The 20,142-nt window shown below is 39.7% G+C and overlaps 1 protein-coding gene across 7 annotated transcripts in view; it reads right to left on the bottom strand.

The window, feature by feature from the left end:
- Positions 1-20,142, bottom strand: part of diaph2 (diaphanous-related formin 2) — a 323,623-nt gene that overhangs the window by 38,384 nt on the left and 265,097 nt on the right. For 6 of the 7 annotated variants that reach the window (XM_037261470.1, XM_037261473.1, XM_037261469.1 and 3 more), the window contains 2 exons: positions 8,943-9,035; positions 7,780-7,845 (listed from right to left, as the gene is read on the bottom strand). In XM_037261470.1, coding sequence (XP_037117365.1) covers positions 7,780-7,845; positions 8,943-9,035 — 159 coding nt within the window. The remainder of the gene's footprint in view (positions 1-7,779; positions 7,846-8,942; positions 9,036-20,142) is intronic. The other variant, XM_037261474.1, reaches the window with a different exon arrangement.

The following is a 20,142-nucleotide window of genomic DNA, read 5'->3' as shown; positions in this document are numbered from 1 at the left end:
GGGGGGGGGGGGGGGGTAGAGGTAATGTGGTATGCCGTCGCGCATCTTTTATTTAGCTGGCAATGCCTTCAGGGGAGATGTGTTATAAAGCAAACAAAATGGACATTATGAGACTCTGTACACTGAACATGAACAACAAATAGTAATACTTCTATGTTGATGCACACAGCTAAGGGTATATACAATGATGAAATCCACACATCCACACACTACAACATGTACATGTAACATGCATATACTATAACTGTCTTACATCATTGTAGCTGCTTAAAGCTCATCTAATGGAAGCACAGGGTAAAAACTGTGCCAAACAGTTTATATATATGTATTAAGTCGCAGGATGTAACTTAATCATGTATGGATTTCATGAATACCCAGAGCTGATATGCATCAGCATTTCTTTTCCACTTGACCGGGAAAAGAATGTGTTACAGCAAGTTTAATTTCACCAACTTTTAGCATTTACACAAAATCTACTAGTACATATGAGTACATTAAGATGAGCTGTTTTACACTTTAAAAAATTCAGAAATTTACCCTGAAGAGGTTACTCAAAACCTAACAATAATGTGAATGTGAATTAGCAGTGGAAGACATTTCCAGATATCCCATAATAATGAGATCATTTGGAAAGTTTTATCTTGGATAAACTATGCCTCCAAGTTTCCAACTTTGTACAACTGTCGGAGTGGACCAGAGGTCCTCTGGCAGACCTCTAGCTAGAAATATTGGCTTCCAAAGATAATGACCTTAAATTGCACACACGGGTGCAGTTAAGCTTTGCTTGTTCCCTCAGTAGCTTACAACAGCAAATATGTCATTGGGAGAATAAACAACAATTACGCTTTCTATGCCTCTAATTACATCATCCAACGTTACTATCACGAGCAAAGAGAGATGTGATTAAAAGCCATAAACAGAAGTACAACGTATTAATGTATGACAATACCAATAGCAGTTAGAACACTTTTGAGTATTTGGTGGTCCAAGGGGCATTTACTGTACAGATTGAAAGAGCAGCATAGAGAAAATTCAAAAAGGTAAGATGCCAAGCAACAGAAAAGAATATATGAGGAGAGACTAAAAAATACAAAAAGACACACGAGGCTAAACCAGTGTACTCCAAGGTAAAATGGCCCATTCCACCTTTCCATTGCAATGAGAGTTGGTACCTCAACTATGTGTGCATTAACTGACTTGTTTTGCGCACTATAAAACGTCGACCCGACTTTAGCCCTTTTAGTGTCTTTGGTCCTTTGAGCAAATGGAGATTGCCATCAAATCCTTGAGGCCCATCAATAAATAAATCTGACTCAAATAAACATATAAATAAATAAAACAGAGGGAAGAGCACAGCAAATGGGCATTAGCCGATGGGAGCTTCTCATGCATCGTCGTGCTCAACTGGATGGGTGGGGTGTACAAACGCAGATTGCCGTAGCGGTCAAATTCGAAATTATCACCAACACTTTTACTTATCCTTCCCTATCGATAGAATACTTTCTTGATTGAATAAAGCTATGTACCGTAATATCAATACCTTGTGGCATCTGATGGTAAATGGACTAAACTTACGTATATAGCACTTTTATCTACACCACATGGTGCCCAAAACGCTTTACAATGCCTCACTTTCACCCATTCACACACGCATTCATACACCAATGGGAGGCTGCTGCCATGCAAGGAGCTGCCAGGTCCATATTGGGAGCAAATTGTAGTTGACTACAGGTCTGTCAGTTACATCAAATACTGTGAATAGACAAATTCAGGGAAGCTTTTAACAAACACAGCTTCAGTGAACAAAACGTATAGTGACTAAAAGAGAGGTACAGTATTTCAGGTAAATTTTGTCCAAACATGCTTTCCTCAGTGCTGTGACTTTTCAGTTGGCTGTGTTTTCTTGTATAATTATGTCATAACTGTTTATTGACTGAAGCTAATCGAATAAAAATCTATCATTCTGGAAATGTTTTTTTATCAAACTAACAGCAATCGAAAGGCGTCCTTAAACTGGTTTGGAGCCATGCAAGCTCACATTTACCTTCCCAACATATATCGTTTATCTTTATTGTGTTTTTACAGGATTGGGTGGCTGAAATATTTTCTAACAAAGCTTTTAGCAGGGCTCCGGTGTTCAGTCTTCATAATATTTGTGTTACCTTCAATTTAGAAGACACATTTTTCAATTACACATTATTCACTTCCATATAAAAGACCATTACTCAGACTTACTGTAAACCTTGACAATAGTGCAAAACCACTATCTTGTCAACCAGTTCTAGTGGATTCTCCTCCAAGCTAAAAGCATTACATTGACATCTTTGTTCCCTGCATCCTTGTTTCAAACGGATAACCTGAATTTATCACTCTTTGACGTGTGAGCTCTTTATCGGCATCTACTGGAATTACCACTATCACTCATCTCTTGATTCTCTGTTAGTAGACTTTAAAGCCCAGAAGTCAAATTAATTCCTCCTCATTGCAGTCGACAGACTATATTGATAGTGTCATATTCTTCAAAATGCAAACGTCAATCTGGACATTAAATCGAAAATGACTTAATAACAGCCATGTCGGAGGAGAGAGTTTAAAAGAAAGGGGAAAAAAACAAGGGTATGATGACAGAAGACAACGTCCTTGATCGTGTTTGTTATTATGAGCAAAATAAACAGGTGTCTGACGCCTACGCACATTTGCTTCTTTCTCCATCTGATAATCAACTGGCCCTGCTGTATTCTTAATGAGCAACACATTAGGTTTAATTCACCCAAAGCAACTTCTTCATCCTTCAACACTAAGTATGATGGCTCGGGCTGTATTACATTATATGAGGGCTATTTATCAGTGAGTGGGACGCTCTTACTGCCGGCCCCTTTATTGGGCATTTCTTTGGCTTTAAACACTGGAAATTTATAGCTCTAATAGGAATTCATCACAGAATGAAGCATATCAAGCCTATTGTGTTGATGTGCCTCGGGTAGAAATAAGATAAAACCTTCCATTATGGGACCTCCAAAGCATATTTGCACTCTGAAATTGATCCGCTATTGACAATTTGCACTTTGGGTGACCTTTCATAACTGCCCCCACACTTGAAAAGCAATATTGTTAGGAAACTAACCAAGGAAAAAAAAAGACCCACTGAATACACTCCAGGATATCACTGGATCTCATAAGCTAGTAGAAGCTCATTCATTGATGGCTCAATAAGCAGTTGGGGCCCCATAGCTTTTGCATTAATCATCCCCTTGGTGGTCGAGTAGATTTAGGCCACTTCCCCACTGAGGGGCAAATATTTCCAACTGTTGGAGAAGGTTGCAAAATGCTTGTCAGGGTTTGTTAAATGTTGCATATGTTGGTAAATAGTTTCAGTTATTTTTCTTGTCACAAGGAAGTTTTGAACATGTTCAAAATTCTCTCAGGACAAGAAAGTATAAGCAAATGTCTAGCAAATGTCCGGCGATGATTTACGACTTTGAACAAACCCTGATGGACTCTGACGAGAATGCAACATTTGCTGTCTTCCAAAACACTCACAATTGTACACTCCTCAGTGGGATAAGAGCTTTATCCTTTTATTCCATCTGCCAAGCAGTTTATTTATTATTCAAACAATTTTAGGGAAATAAATAAGTTTCCAAATAATTGCTTGGGATAAATGTGTTCTACCTAATGTTCTTCACTTTTTTAACATTGCTACAACATTTTTCATCAATTTTCTTCACTTTTGCAACATTGCTGCAGCATTTTTCACCATGTTTCTTAATTTCTGCAAGAATCTTAATGACTGCAATGTGGACATATGCAAGTGAGCATAATGCACTCTTCTTTTCTCAGGAAATGCCAACTTTTTGGATCTGACGAAAACACATCCAGATTGGATTTCGCAAGTCCAGTCAACATGCATGCTTCTAATTGTATTTCTTTTCCCACCTTCCCACAGTCTGACTAAAAAGCATGTACACACTGTAAATAATGCATGTTAATCGTTTCACACTATGATAGTGATAACATATTCACAACTTCGGACTAATCTTTCATGGTGTACAATTGGATTTTGAATAGTGTTGCATCGCTGAAACTACCATGATAAAGTAAAACAATTCCCAAGATCAGGTTGAGCTAAGTGTCTTTCTGGGTCAAAGCAAGGTGTACAGGCTTTTGTCTACGCCCGAGGACATCACATCTTAAAAGTAGTGGCACAGAAGTGCACATATCTGCCTTACTTTTCCTTATCTATGGCAAACAGGTGATAGATTTCAAACAGCACCACTTTGCTCTCATCTTGCGTTTTAATATCTCAAATCTGCTAATGCCGTCCAAGCAACAGCATGAGGCACCAAGTCCCTTGGGCCTCTTCATCTGAAATCACGTTAGCTCCACTTCCTGCCGGATTGCCTCCAGGGGCGCTCCGATGAATAGCATCTATTAACACCAGGAGTGGATGCCTGAAGGAGGCCTTAGCTCTCAACTCTGAGATATCAAACAGAAACGGTCATACGTGCCTGTGAATGTGCGGACGGGAAGCAATGTTCAGTGTGGATTGGCCAGAGAAGTTGCAAAAGCACAGAGAAGTACATTGTGTGCAAATTAATCCCAGAAGTATAAGTTTATAGTTTCATGTATTTTAAGTAAAGCGTATACGAAAAAAGTTAGATCGCTGCAAAATGCCTTGCAATGTCAGGGTCATTTGGAAAACAAACACGACAATAATACACAGTGAAAGATTATTTATGGCAAAAATGACTTTGGGGGATAAAGCACAACAATGGGGTGTTTACCATCGCCAGCATATTTTCCATCACATGCCCCTCCCTCGGGCCTCTTCATTTTGCCTCTTTGCAGATTCACCCACTTTAGCTTCTTTAAAATTTCATGAAATAAAGTAGGTAATTTCATCTTCATTAAACATACAGGGGGACGGTGCTCTCTGATCTGACCCGGTGAATTGAAAGAACGGGCTTTGAAAGATTAGAACAATGGGCTGAAATTCCATGACCTGAGTAAGCATTATATCACTATATCTGTATTTCTAATGAGAACATGTTACCCCCTCCGCCTTATTCAATGTCAAACAAGTCCTTTAGAGACTTACTATATAAAACTAATAATGGAACTTTTGATAGACTGACCTGTGAAGGTGAAGCAGGATAACAGCACAGAAAGGAATGGAGACTAGAGCCCTGGTTTGGGAATGTAATGACATTGAAAAGACAGTAAATATATAAGATTGTCTGGCCTCTCTTTGAAATCTGATAGATGTGTCTTTTGGGATGCCCCTCACTATGAACGACCCACTGAGTCTGTGGCTTTCATCCCTGACCGAAAATCGATGGAGCAGGATGTATGAGGTGCTTGCGTTTTAAATCTGCCAATCTTCTGCCAGATACTGAGGTAACTGTCTTACTGCAGGGAGAACCAAGGAAATAGAAAATGAGTAGGCCTAGCTTTAGCGTGATTTTTTTTCAACCATAACATAGCTAATTCATCTTTAGACTGAACTGATTCAATATCATCATGTATTTAATGCATTATCACCCAAAGACTCCATCAATCTTTCCATTTTTTCAGTGCTGACTGTCTGGTGTAATTGCCTAACACATGCATGGAGCCTCCAGGGTTAGCTTTTCCATTCCATTCAAAGTGGAGACAAGGAAATGGGAAATGCTTGTGAAATTGGGCATAATTGTGACTGGCAGCACCAAGAATTGCGTTGAGCCTGACACCGGAGGTAGTCAGCTGAAGGGGGAGTTCAGCCGACAAGCAGACATTCACTCGTTTTAAATCAACTTACGTTGACACAAGCACAGAAAGACACTCGGTTACAGGGGGCTGCTGTAGAAGACGCTAAGTTAATCAAGCTTTAGAGCCTCGGATGACAATAGTTGTGACAGGTAGGAGGGAATACATCTGGTACACTGACTGAATCAACTGCTTTAACACCTTTAGTATCATAGTATTAAACGTCCCATTCAGAGTGAAAAAATAGGACCTCAGTGAATTGTCCATCCATAGGCTTACCTGATCCCATGTCAGGACTAGGAAATTTCAGACTTTCCAGTCTTGAGTCCAACATACTTTGATCTTTGTTGCTGTCATACATTCCCCTAATGCAGGACAAACTATTTTATTTTGCAATACTGTAGATCTTTAGTATTAGTCAAAACTGTAGAAATGAGATCCTTCAGACAAAACAAATCATATTATTTTTCCAAGGGAGAAAAAGAATCCAACAACTGTTACGACGCTTTTTGCCCCCAAGTCCATAATTACAGGAAAGGGAAAAAAGATTAAGGTAAAAACTACAAAACAAACATATTCAACATTGAAAAACTGAACATAACATGCAAGTTCAAAAAGTAAAAAAAAAAAAAAGCAATATTTGAAAACTTATATTGTATATTATTAAAGGTGGCCAACCGGTATCGAGGCACATACTTGGTGGTAAATTTTGTATTATGTTAACATATAACATTCGTGCTACCTTTGATATTTAGGTAGGCCAAAGTATGTTTGGGGATTTAAGGGGGGCCATTATAGTGAGACACAGCAGAATATTTAAAAAGAAAGTTCTCTAGTAGATAAACCTAACCCATGACCTAAAGTCTGTGCCCTAACCCTAATCCTAACCACTAACACCAAGCAAATATGTATTGAAAAAACAAGCAGCTCACGGCTCAAAAAGACAGTTGTCATCTAGATTCATCCCACCCAATTTAAAGTAGACTTAAAAACCACCAATGGCCACTCTCTTGTGAAGCTAATACAACTCATCTGCAAATACAAACTAGAAAGCCGGCTAGCCCTTGGGATTCCCTTCATTAAAGTCAAAACATCAAAGTGGACCCTTCCATGTCCCAACTGTCTCGTAAGATTCCGTTCATGGTAATTTTTAACGGAATAAATGAGAACGGGCCTCACCTCTGTGAAGGTTTTCAATACAGAGTTGATTAAAACTTCTCATGGATGTTACAATTTCAGTGCAGTTTGATTTAATTAGCACGCTTTCTTCATTTTTTTTTTAGCTCTCGCTTGTAACACACTAGAGGGTCCTTCTACATAAAAGCAAACTTCAACACTGGCAATATATATATATTCAAAGCAAAGGTTCAATATCCTTTACGTGCCGCTTCCCAAGGCCCCTCAAATAGTTAAACTAAATTCAAGAAATTTATCAGAAAAAAACAAAGTGCTTGTTCAAACCTGTTGAATTCAATTAAGCCAAATAAAAAGGAAAATCAGGAAATTTTAGATACACAAATCTTCATGCCAACGTGCACTTGTTCAGAAACCTTCAAGATACAAAGTAAAAGCACTTGGCCAAGCTGTTGAAAGTAAAACTGAAAATGAAAGTAATTAATATGCGATGGGGACACACACTTATTGAAGGTTTCAACACAGCACAGAAAAGCGTTATGCCAGAACATAAATTAAGACAAGTTCATTTGTGAACAAGGTTTTCAAAAAAAAAAAAACTACAAGACGTGGTGGCTATGCTTGACTTGACTGACTTGAGCTGCTCTTCAATGCAAAACAAAAGCAGTGACTTTCTGCTCATGTGGCATTTTAGTGTAATTCCTCGGCATATGCATAAATTCAGCATTTTAACATTAGCCTTTTCAAAGCAATGCAAAAAAGCTCAGCAAAGACCTCTGGGTGTTGTAGAGCAGCTCGACACAGTGAAGGATGTGAATTACGCAGCCGGGATTAGAGCAGTGGGAGGCAGGGTGTTGTTGTGTGGAGATGGAATATAAAAAGGGACTTAAAAACACACACCTAGGGTTCTGTAACCATAGTTAGCAGTCGGCCACCGAGAACTTGGACTGGAAGGACTTTGATCACCTGGAAAAAATTTTGTGGATGGAGTGGAGGGGAAAAGAGATCAGAGGAAATGAGGAAAAGGGTAGGATGCAGGAGTAAGAAAAGAGAAAACAGCATTAGAGCAGATTTCTTTTGGCAAGAACAAAACTCCCAGAAACAATTCTTAGACATTTTAAAATGCCATGAAACCGATTCAAAACCCCAAGAAAGAGTGATAGTGTAAAGCATACTGTATTTCCTCAAATAGTGTCTTCCACTGCAGTAGATGTGCTGTTAGAGATCCAAATGCTATTTGTAAGATGTTAAACATTTTAATATCACCCACAAAATGAGTGGGGATTGGAGTAAATTATAATTGAAAAGCTATTTTACAAATATGTTTCTCCCCCCACTAAATACACAGTATAAAAAACCCAGGAAGGCCACTATATGAGCAAATATGATTGGTTTGATTTTATAAGGTCACAGAATTGAAACGTGAGGAAATGCATACACCCGCTTGCGCTAAAAAGATAGCAGTAGGATACAAAATCATCATTAATGTTGAATGTTGTTACCTCACAGGTTGACAAATTATCAAAAAATATCCAAATAACCAAGCGAGTGTAGACACATAACATACGAAGAAATGAGTGGAAGACCCTTCAGATGAAATTGTGTGAAGGTTATGTGCATGCAAATGGAAACAAGCATTTCACTGTACGGTCATGTATATGATCATCAGCAACAATAACCAATACGATGGTCAGATATAAGACCGTCACAGGTTTTTGTGCAACGGAAATTTCGCCTACTAAAATCAAACAGAATTCTGTGCAAGAAAGCAGTGAACCAAAAATTAAGAATCTTGTAGCTTTATACATGAATCATGCCTGTATCCGTCCGTGCGTCCGTCCATGTACGTACGTACGTATGTATGTATGTATGTATGTATGTATGTATGTATGTATGTATGTATGTATGTATGTATGTATGCATCTATCTATCTATCTATCTATCTATCTATCTATCTATCTATCTATCTGAGTAAACAAGCAAACGTCACATTGCTACACCAAACAAGCAAACTTCAACTTGCTACACGTAAATACAAGTCCAACTGTTTTGTTCCGTCTTACCATTGCGCGGCATCCGTTTTCGCCGATCACGGAAGGCTGCTCCGGACTGCAGCGCTTCCATCAGGCTGTCCATCACTCCAGTTTCATCTCCTTCTGTAGGACACACAAAAGTAATAATGTCATTACAACTCTGTATAGCCTGAATCTGATAGACCAACACAGTAGTAGGCCATAAATGTGTTGTAAATACACCCTTAGATACAATCCAGTGCATTCTGTCTTCTGAAGTCACCGAATAGAGTCTACTTGTGAGTAATCACTCTCAATATAAGTATACCTATTCAGTGAAGGCCACAGTGGTTTGTTAGAGAAGACAAGTTTGTATAGCCTTGTCTTGTGTAGTTAAATTTAAAGAGAAAAATGAATACAAAGTATTCTCACAGATTTATCTACAATGATAGGTATGTCACATATGTGCACTGAGTATTCATACAAAGCTACTTTGGAAAGACGTGGTTGAATGGTAGAGAATGTAATACAGTATGTAATACATGAAGTCAGATGCTGAAGAAACTCTCCACAGTAAAATATTCAGAATTTTTATCAGGATTTTTATCAACACACTTTTCTTTCACCATTAAATCAAAGCTCTGTTGTAAACATAGAACAACGTGGGAACAAAAATGAAATATTTTGCTCAAAACTGCACTGAAAGATTATAGAACACACATATCGTTGAACTTTATTCCGTATAAAATTCCAGAGGAAGAAGTGTTGCATCTCTGAATTTACGGAAAAAATATGTAAATTAGTTTACGGTATTTGAAATCAGAACAATCACATTTAAATGTCAGTCTGGAGTTTACACATTTAGGTTTTGAGAAGGAAAGGGAGCAATATTGTAAAGTTTGATAAATATCAGGTGTTCCCAGTTTTGTGTCCAGTCTTGCCAAAATAATCACCCAGGTTATCGTTATATGCACGGCACTATGTTGGGAACGGATGAAGTTATGTCATTGACAGGGCTGTCCCTTTCACCCACCACTTGCTACTGAGTGATACGCCAGTGCGCTTGCCTATGGATGGAAATCTTTTTTTTTCTTTGTAAATCACTAGGTGACCTTAATAAGCCACCATACGAGGGAGAGAAAAAAATGCCCACTGCCTGCCAGGCAGGCCACGTGAGCTCATCACGCCGCCTGCTTCCTCATTCGACATGAGATGTCTTCGGCATCCCCCTGGCCAGTAGACAAAACCTGATTCTAATGAATCTGAGTCATTCTCGCAATTATATATACATATACTATATACATATATAGTATATAGTTAGCTCGTCCACCTCACAGTTAGGAGGGTGCCGGTTTGATTCCACCTCCGACGCTCCCTGTGTGGAGTATGCATGTTCTCCCCGTGCCTGGATGGATTTTCTCCGGCCTCTCCGGTTTCCTCCCACATCCCAAAAACATGCTTGGTAGGCCAATTGAGCACTCCGAATTGCCCCTCAATGTGAGGGTGAGTGCGAGTGCGGATGGTTGTTCGTCTCTGTGTACCCTGCGATTGGCTGGCAACCGGTTCAGGGTGTCCCCCGCCTACTGTTCGATGGCTGCTGGGATAGGCTCCAGCACGCCCGCGACCCCCATGGGGACAAGCGGTATAGAAAATGTATATAAATATATGTTCAAACTACAAACAAAGTAGTTTGTCTGTATTTACTACTATGTTTGTAGTTTGAACAAATGAAGTTCTTCCGAATCACACACTTACTGTAGTTTTGACAGAAATATCTAATTTCACACATTATTCAAGTATACTGTGATTTTAACAATGTATTATGGTTTTCGTGCTTGCATTATTATTTTACAATATATTCCTATCAAATCTACGGACATTTCTTTTACAGTGTAAAAACCATAATAAAGAAAATAATCATCTGGTTTTAGGGGCGGGGGGTGCAAAAATGTTACAGCATGACTAGAATTTGTGGACCACCCTCCCAGTGCCCCAAAGGCACACGTGCGTAAAACTTGGTATATTCAAGCCATCCTCGCTTGCCATTTAAATAGCATATTTGCTGTTGAAGGCTCCATCCCCTTAGACTGAACACAAAATCGAATGATTGCTCTCCATTAATTATAAAATGAATAAAACATCACCACTGTTCCTGACAAAAAAAAGCTATGGCGGATGCCTGTCCTTTCTCAGTAAACTACCAGGAGAAGTAAAGTACATTTCAAGCTTAGCTACTAATACAGACAGGGGGAGCCTTGAGACAAAAGCGTCCACTGATCGTCACTGACAGATATTCTTTTTTTTTGGCTAACGGAAGGGAGCTAAGTGCTCTTTACAAAGACTTAGTGCGGCGCCACTCAATGCACTAGCCCTCTGTCAGTGTTGGGTTAATGACACCAAAACCAGCCTTCAAAAAATAATACCCCACGGTGCAGCCAAGGCTGTGGAGTGGACTAAAGTACAAAGTTGACATAGCTGAAAAGACCGGAAGCGACGATTGGGGTGGTAGGCCACAGCAGTACGGCGCTCAACAAAGTTAAAAAATAAGCGTTGTTCTAGATCTAGGTCATCTATCTTTACGCCCCAATACTAATGAGTCAGAGGGCCACCCTTTTCATCATTCCGGTCGAGAACAGACCTTATTTTAAGCTAGCATCATTAGGATGACTTATAGTAGCTCCTGAGACTTCAATTCTTTTGCATACATGAGTGCTCCTGCTCAATCGTTATGTCATATCTCTTTGCATCTTCTTTTTTGCACCTTCCAAAATAAGTAGTGGTGCTACACGATCAATCCTTTGCAATTTAAAAGAGACACATTTTATGCAAAAGCTACTCTATTAATTTAGCCAAATGTCATATATCATTATGAGAGAAAATCTGACTTGCAATCTTTCATGCAAAACAGCAGAGGAAAAAACTAAAAATAGAAGCACCGCATGTCTATCGCAATTCTTTAAATTGCAAATCTTGGCTTGCACTTATTTTGCTCTCTCTGTCTACCTCAAAGCCTTTTTCCCAAGGGCCGCTTTGTAACCGATGTATCTGTTTATCGGTGCGCTGTACTCAACAGCAATCCTGATTAAATCAAGTTTAATTACACCAGCTTTATCAGGTGAAAAAAAAGGTCTGAGCCAAGTAAGTGCTTATCTCAAATTGCAGCACTACACCCAGATAGCAAGCTCATTGGTTCAAAGCATGTGCTTACAACTGTAGAACAATATGGAGAACAAATAACAGAACCAACTGGCAATGTCTTTTGAGGCTCATGCTTCCAAATGTGGGCTAGTACAGACAATTCGCATGAACGCCAGCGACAAGTAAACCTTAATCTATAACCACCTGGCACAGGAAACTTTTTGACAGTTCCTTCTCTGGTGCTTTTTTGTTGTCGACCAGACCGCGACATCGCAAAGGGGCACCTGACACTTTGATCAATTTGTCCTACTTCTTGCCTAACTGTAGCACAATTCATCATTGGTAATGGCCAAGACTTCAGAGCCCTGGTAGACTGGGGTTCAGGAGGAGCACTGCAGACATGCACAAACTAAATGACTAAAATGGGAAACATACTCCCATGTCATCAATTAACAAGGTCCTGTTGGACTGCTGCTGAAAAGCAACCAGGCGCCAGAAAATTAGCCATCAAACTATATGAACTTATTAAGACAAAACTCCATATAGACTCAAACCAAACTATGTAAACTTAACAGATACAACCCAAACTTTCTTTGGTACTCACTACAAACACTAATATGATGTTGTGTTTTAGTTACTGTCGATTAATGAATTAGTAGGATGCTAAAAACACAAGGCCAATTCAACTGACAATTCAATGTCGTTTGTTGTGCCCGCACATGCTGGCACGCAAGCAGAGAATCATAGAAAGGTGTGCAAACTGTGCTGTGCCACTTGAACTGGGGTGGAGGGGACAATGCCTTGTGCAAGGGCACCTTAACGAAATCCAGCCTAACATCTCTCTAACAACTAGTTGTCAGTTTCACATTTTTGTCCACACTTTGACTTCAAGCCAATCTTCATCCACTACTCATTATCCTCAGTGACGGTTTTCTTGCAAAAGGGATTACAGAAGGGCTAACCTTTTATGCCACAAAGAGAACAGATCTTTCCTCCACATACATACAGGAAATTGTCTTTGAAAAGGGGTAAGATGCGGGCCCCTCAACAGACAGCCAAAACGTGTTGTAATGATCCTATTAAGGTTGCTGTTTTTCCTTGGGCTTTGAGGTACTTTTTTGTTAAGTTCAGAGTTAAAATTTTAAGATCAGTCTGAGATCTTAATGAGAGTCACCCTGAGATAAAATACTGACTTTTTGGATCCCGTCCGTTGCGTGAAAGGTTTCACCGTGATGCTCGCCTGGAGTTAGTCTTCAATGTGGTATACTGGATTTGTGAGCAATGACTATATGACCTAATTATTCAAATTACGGCTGTTAATTTTAACAAGGTTGCACTGAAAATGCTATTCATTCCCATTAATCATTATAGTTTTAGGTGAATGCAGTGGATGCAATGCTGACTGTCCCCTTCCGATAGGATTCGGTTTGTCACAAGTTTCATGTTCAAAAGTTAATAATCATAAAGCTAATGAAGAAGAGAAAGAGAAAATACAAAAAGGGAGCGGGAACTGAAAAAAGGTATCAAAGGAAGAATGTGATGACGGTTTGCGTGAGCCTGGTGGTGGCTGAGTGGTTTATGAGGAGCAACTGGCGGAGCGAGCAAAGAAACAAGGTCGTAAAACACCTTCTTCGCGAGTTGACAGCAGGAGCTTCTATGACATTTAATTATTTGCAATACATATGCTGCGGGAACAGGAACGCCAAACATCGGCTTAGCTCAAAAAAAGGACTAAGTATTTACTTGATCAATGACACCAATGCCTTTGCACTGACAAGTGAGTCTTGTCCACAGACTAACAGCAGCATTGAAAATTGTGACAACACTACAATGAAAGCAGTGGCTGATGCTAATATCAAGGCCACTTGGAAGAGACAAATTTTAATACAAATAGTATATACATGCAAAAGAAAGTGTCTTGGATTTGAACTGCATAATAGTGGCATTTGTTTCTAAAATTATGTTAATCGCAATAAGAAGTGCATGCTATGTACAACTCACGAGATTATTGCAGTAATTGAAGTGGTTTCTCTTGTATTGGATTTAATTTGAGCATGCAGGTGTACCTAATGGATCTTGCCAACTACAAAGTTTATACTGACACTGATTTTCATTTCAAAGTATTTGATCATGTCCTCATTCTTACAGTAAACACCAAAGGCATGACATTCCTGTAATTATGCAGCAGCGTCAACAAAGCCTGTTCATAAATTCAATTTGCTACTTGTCACCTCCTGCATGTTTTTGGAGAGGAAAAAACAAGTTGTATCGACTGAGAGCTCTATTTTAGATGGGTTCAACATAATAATAATTATTCGGGAAAAAGTGAGGTGTGTAATTTCTAGAAATTTTAACGCTCCTGTCTGGTAGTTTCACAGTACATTATGATATCATGCTGTGTGCCCCAAAAAAACTGATAGCAGTGGTGCATGTGAGTGCAAGTGGAACACGAAACACGAATATTAATAGCCAACCACAATGAACCACACCAAACATACACCAGGTGTTTTTCATAAAAAAAAGAAATGCAAGTTATTGTTCAGTAACTGTAGCAAAGGTGCGTTGTGAGTATCTGTCCAAGCTTCTCAGTAAATTATAGCTAGGAATGATAAAATGGCTATAAACATCAACACACCAAGTAGGACAGTGACTTTTCTTCCCTGAGTCTGCATTAGCAAAGCGTGGAGTGCAAAGTACAAATATATGGTGTAACATAAAGTAGTGAGACGATGGCAGCCACACTCATTTCTCACTCAATGTACAGGCTATTGTTGTGGAGCACACTGGTGCTGTCACGCAACTGGAGGTGGCACAAACATGGAGCCAGGAATCAAATTGAAATTCCTGATTCACTTCGAGTGTCTCAAATTCTAGAACAACTATGTGCTGTCCAAAAGACAGAAAATAAATTTAGCTAAATGACAATATGTCATGAGCATGGGTGCCAGTCTCATTTCTTAATTATCACACACCACATTCTTTTATCATTCTTAAGTCATGAGAGTAAAAAAATTAAAATAAAACAAACAATTTGAGAGTAAAGAAATAAAAATAAAACAAACAATTGCATTTGCTGACTGATGAAGTTGGAGTGTCAAACATGAGGATCATTGTGCATAGGAGAGATGTCGACAATCCACTAGCCTCTAAATAGCCTCATACTGCGTCTAATTTGCTCTATAATGAGATCTAATGAGAGGTTACAGGCCGTGTGCTTGATGAATTGAAACCACTGGCTGAGAGTTTAACTTCACCTCAGTCAACCTCCTTGAGCAGAGAGGGAAGGATGAAATAGAGCGAATAAGCAGAGGGGAGAGGAAAACCCTACTTGTGCTTTTTATTCTTTTTGCTTGGTTTCTGTGTCATGTTTTTAAGCACATTTGCGCCCATCTGTTCGCCCACAGAATGTCACCTGTGCAATTAACCTCGACCATTAGCCGTGAAACAAAGGCCTCACTGGGTGGAGAAGGGGTGCTTCCTTATGAGCAGGTGGAGCGGCTGTAATGATGCTTTTGTTTAATCTCATCCCTCGCTCACTTTAAAGCACCAAAATTCAAGCTTGGTTGCCCAAACGCGTAACTGTTAATAGACTCCGCTTTCCTATTTCCACTGCCGCATTGCTGCCCAGTTCTTTTATTGTCTCCATTTTAGCCCAGTCCTTCTCAGCAGCCTCCCGGCCTGTGACGGACACACACATGCACGCACACTCAAACACACATCATTACCGGCAACACAAGTGCCCAAAGGACAGCAGTCATGCACTTGTTTGATGTGTCTTCTTTTTACTTCTCTCTAAAACATTTTTTCCCCATTTCCCCCCGCAGTCAAAGCAGTGAAACCTTACAAAAGCTTTGACAGAGAGACTTGAAAAACTTTTTCAAACAGGTCTTTAATGTGCACTTCCATTTCCTGTCCATGTTCATCCACCTTTTCTAAGGCTGAGGCCAAGTTTAAGCATAACATCTCTTTTTTAAGCTATTCCACTACTTTATATGTAGTGCATTATATATTGCCGTAAATGTACACGTGGTTTCAGTACAGCAGAGGTAAACTAATGTAGAGGATCATAAGCGCTCAGTCCGAAATATTGGAGGGTTATACCAATTTGGATTCACAGTGAGAACCAATATTGTTATGCCGCTGGAACTGGTACAGGTTCAAAACTTAATCGTATGTGTCTCTGTTTCCAAAGCAGCACACGACTAGAGGCCCCTGGCTTTATTATGTAAAATGCTAGTTGAATGTTCACGTTGGGGACTGTCACGAATGTCGAAGGAGACTTCCCTCCAGACCTGCATGAGAGTATCTGCTAGTCTGGCTCCATTCAAAGTGCAAGCGCTAATTTTGTCTCGGGCTCTGAACCAGCACCATCGCCAGCTCAATGCGGAAAGGGTAAAATGATGTTGGGCCACCGCTAGCACCGATCATGTGAGCTCCCTTTCTCATGAGACCAACTGTCCTTCCAGAATGGACTGTGCTTGACTTGAAGACTTGACTATGTGCCCTGTGACTGACTGGCGACCACTTCAGGATGCACCCTACATGAAGCGGTTAAGCGGTAGAAACTGGATGGAACAATATGTCATAACATGAATAATAAAAATATATTTCATGATCCAATAGATGTAGTTTATGAACAACTCAGTAAGGCAAATATGTTTGCGATGGAATAGAATTTCATGCATGCAACTTTCAAGCACTTTTCACAGTACTTGAATCAAATAGCCTCGAGATACTGCAATTTCTGTTGACATTCGGCGCAACAAAAATACAATGTGATGTTTTTGAAATTCAAACATTACCAAGTATTTAAAGCATATGTGGGAGCTCTGCATGTGTGTATGAAGGGGCAAGTTGTAAAAATGAATCACAGTAACTTTCTTAACCAAATGAAGATATTTGCTTAAAATTTTAATTTTTCAATGATACAAACCCACTTGTGTCACCTTCCACAACCCTGCACTCAAAGGAGGTTGGGGGGGTATTGTTCTCTCTACTTGGGTCTTGCCCTCAGCTCTTGCATAGCACCAGGATCAGAGTGGGAAAGGAGGCCGGAAGCTCAGAATGTCTGGGAGATGTGGGAGGTGAGCTCAAGGTGAAAAGTTTTTTTTTTTTGGGACATGCACCAGCTCAAGAGAGTCAGTATGGTCAGTATGCGCCCATAGGAGATAAATGAGAGCCGTCATGACCCAAAAAAAAAAAAAGGGCTAGGAGAGGCACGGAGAGAAGTTGGATGTCGACAGGGGAGAGATGAAAGTGGATTAGTCGCCGTGGCGATTTGCATTCCGTGGTGGAACGAAAGCCCATGCGATGCCCCCAAATAGCTGGATGCATGAATAAGTAAACAAACAAAAACCAAAATAAACCCTCCATCTGGATGGATGCTGCCGGGTCCCTAGTGGCAAAGAGTAGGGTAGGGTGGATGGCGGTAAAGTGTGATGGGAGGACTAGAGATGCATGCAATGTTGCAACCAACACACTCTCCTGGCTCCGCAAGCATTAATTTTCTCGCTCCTGAGTGTCCATATTGCTATTTCCATGTGCAGATAGTTCTGCCCGGTAGCACCACAGCGACACATGGGGAGGCGCTGACAGATGTTAGTTTGACATACTTTCTTGGGTCGCCGTGTCAGGACGCCCAGCTGCGTTGAACTCACAACCCCACATTTTCCAAAATGAAAATTTTGTTTATTTTCAGTATGAAGTACAAGTTGATGATCCATGACGTTTGCTTCTTAGTTGTTGAAAAGATACACAGAAGTGAATTTGGGGATGTTAAAACTGTTTCTTGTGTTGGAATAAAATTAATTCGACATTTTTCCTTTCAACTGAACATTTTTTTTTTGGGAAGGGGTTTGTTAGAAGGGTTACAGTGAAAGTGAATAACCAGATTACAATACACTACCGAATATACATTTTAATGGGGAGCTTGATAAAGTTGTTGGTTCAAGATGCACGTTGCAGCTTTTAACTGAAGCAAATTTCAAAGTTCATTATGTTCATTTAGAAAACGGTGGGGTTTGAAGTGGATTTAGAAAAATGAATTACAAATTTTCTTGAATTACAAAGTTTAAACAAAGCATGTTCAAGGTATCACTGAACATTTACACTGGTGCTAAATCAACATTTGGATCATTTTCTCTTATCTGCTGCTTCCTTTCTCTATTGAGTGTCATTGTACTTTCGATTGCGTTTTATTCTCTCTGCACAGTTTCCAAAATATTTTTTTTTCTTCAGGGTAAGCTATAATACCCTGATGATAAAAATTTACTCACTCTTCAGAGAATTCCTGTAGACACAACAGTGAAAAAGTATTCCCTTAAAAGTGCCATAGGACGTTGAAAATATGCAGACCATTTTTTTTTTTATTAAACTTGTATTTTATGATGTTTTGGTTGCTATGGAGAGGACAGGTAGAGAATTACTCGACCCACTCAAGTTATTTAGATGAAAGAGACGTCTAAGCTCATTAGACTTCTATTAAGTCTGGCTCTTATCTCCAGGGCAGCATTCAGAATGAATAGCACGTTTGGATAGTTAATGCCGACTTCTGGAACACGGCTTGAGATAACATCTGAACTAAAGTCCACACAGGTTGTTTGCATCTGCTAAAGGCAGTGACGTCTCTGAAAGCTAAACAGATCTAACAATGAAGTCTGCTGAAGGTAATTAAGTTTGATTGACTGGGATGTGACTGGTGAGGTCCACGTATGGGTGGAGAAATGATTAGACACTTGATCCATCCATAGATTATTGATATTCAAAGAAGCCTTTCAGCAAGGTGGAGCAAATTTATGAAAACATTTTTGGAAGCTAGAAATCATGATTACAGGTCAATATGTGACTCAGTTTTTATTGACATTATCAAAGGTGTATTGATTTAATTATATATTTCTAACAGTGAGTGGTTTGCAGGGGTGATGAACCGAGCGGCATCAAACTGAAATTGTCTACCACAGCCATGTGGACAAAATCCCCAATATCTAATATGAACTCTTAGACACACCAAAAAAATATTTCACACAAAAATCTGAATTGAGCAATAATACATGGAGTGGGAATCTAGGATTATCTAGGATACCCCAAAATGTGACTTTTGGTGGCTTTCAATTTTGGCAATTCTACAGTTTAGCACTTTCTTGTTTTTTCACCTAACGGCGGAATTCACCTTTACACAGCAACTGATGAAGTACAAACATGATGAATATGCATTCTCTTGACAAAAAAATCATGCAATGGAGTTTTTTTGTCCTCTTTAGTGACACAAGATGCCACCAGAGCACTCTTTAAATAGGAAGGTAGTAACGTGTTGGTGTTAAAGACGCACTTTCAAGTGATTCATTGAAGTTACTGAGTGTCTTTCCTGCAAATGCAAACTAAATTCACATGCAAGTCATTTTTTAAGGGTAATGTAAGATGACTTTGAAGTACCGTATTTTCCGGACTATAAGGTGCACCGGACTATAAGGCGCACCTTCAATGAATGGCCCATTTTAAAACTTTGTCCTTATATAAGGCGCACCGGACTATAAGGCGCACCATTAATGCATCATGTCAGATTTTTAATCCAAATCAAATCATTCTCCATTTGGCTCCAGCTCAGTGGCCTAGTGGTAGAGTGTCCGCCCTGAGACTGGAAGGTTGTGGGTTCAAACCCCGGCCGGGTCATACCAAAGACTATAAAAATGGGACCCATTGCCTCCCTGCTTGGCACTCAGCATTAAGGGTTGGAATTGGGGGGTTAGATCACCAACTGATTCCCGAGCGCGGCACCGCTGCTGCTCACTGCTCCCCTCTCCCCCAGGGGATGGATTAAAATCACACGGGGATGGGTTAAATGCAGAGGACAAATTTCACCACACCCAGATGTGTGTGTGACGATCATTGGGACTTTAATCTTAATCTTTTAATTTTATCATTTTTATTTCAACTTCAGACGCAACAAATTAATTTATAATCACAAAATAATGATCCATAGTCTTTTTGATTCATGATTCATAGTCTTCAGCGGGCCACTTATGATTGATTTCATGACACAATGCTTCGGGCCAGTTTAGATTTAAGAATTTAGTCCATATATAAGGCGCACCGGACTATAAGGCTTTTGAGAAAA

Source organism: Syngnathus acus, chromosome 10, assembly GCF_901709675.1.
Source record: "Syngnathus acus chromosome 10, fSynAcu1.2, whole genome shotgun sequence".
Lineage (NCBI taxonomy): Eukaryota > Metazoa > Chordata > Actinopteri > Syngnathiformes > Syngnathidae > Syngnathus > Syngnathus acus.
The sequence above is the reverse complement of the archived record's forward strand: the minus strand, read 5'-3'. Positions and strand labels throughout refer to the sequence as shown.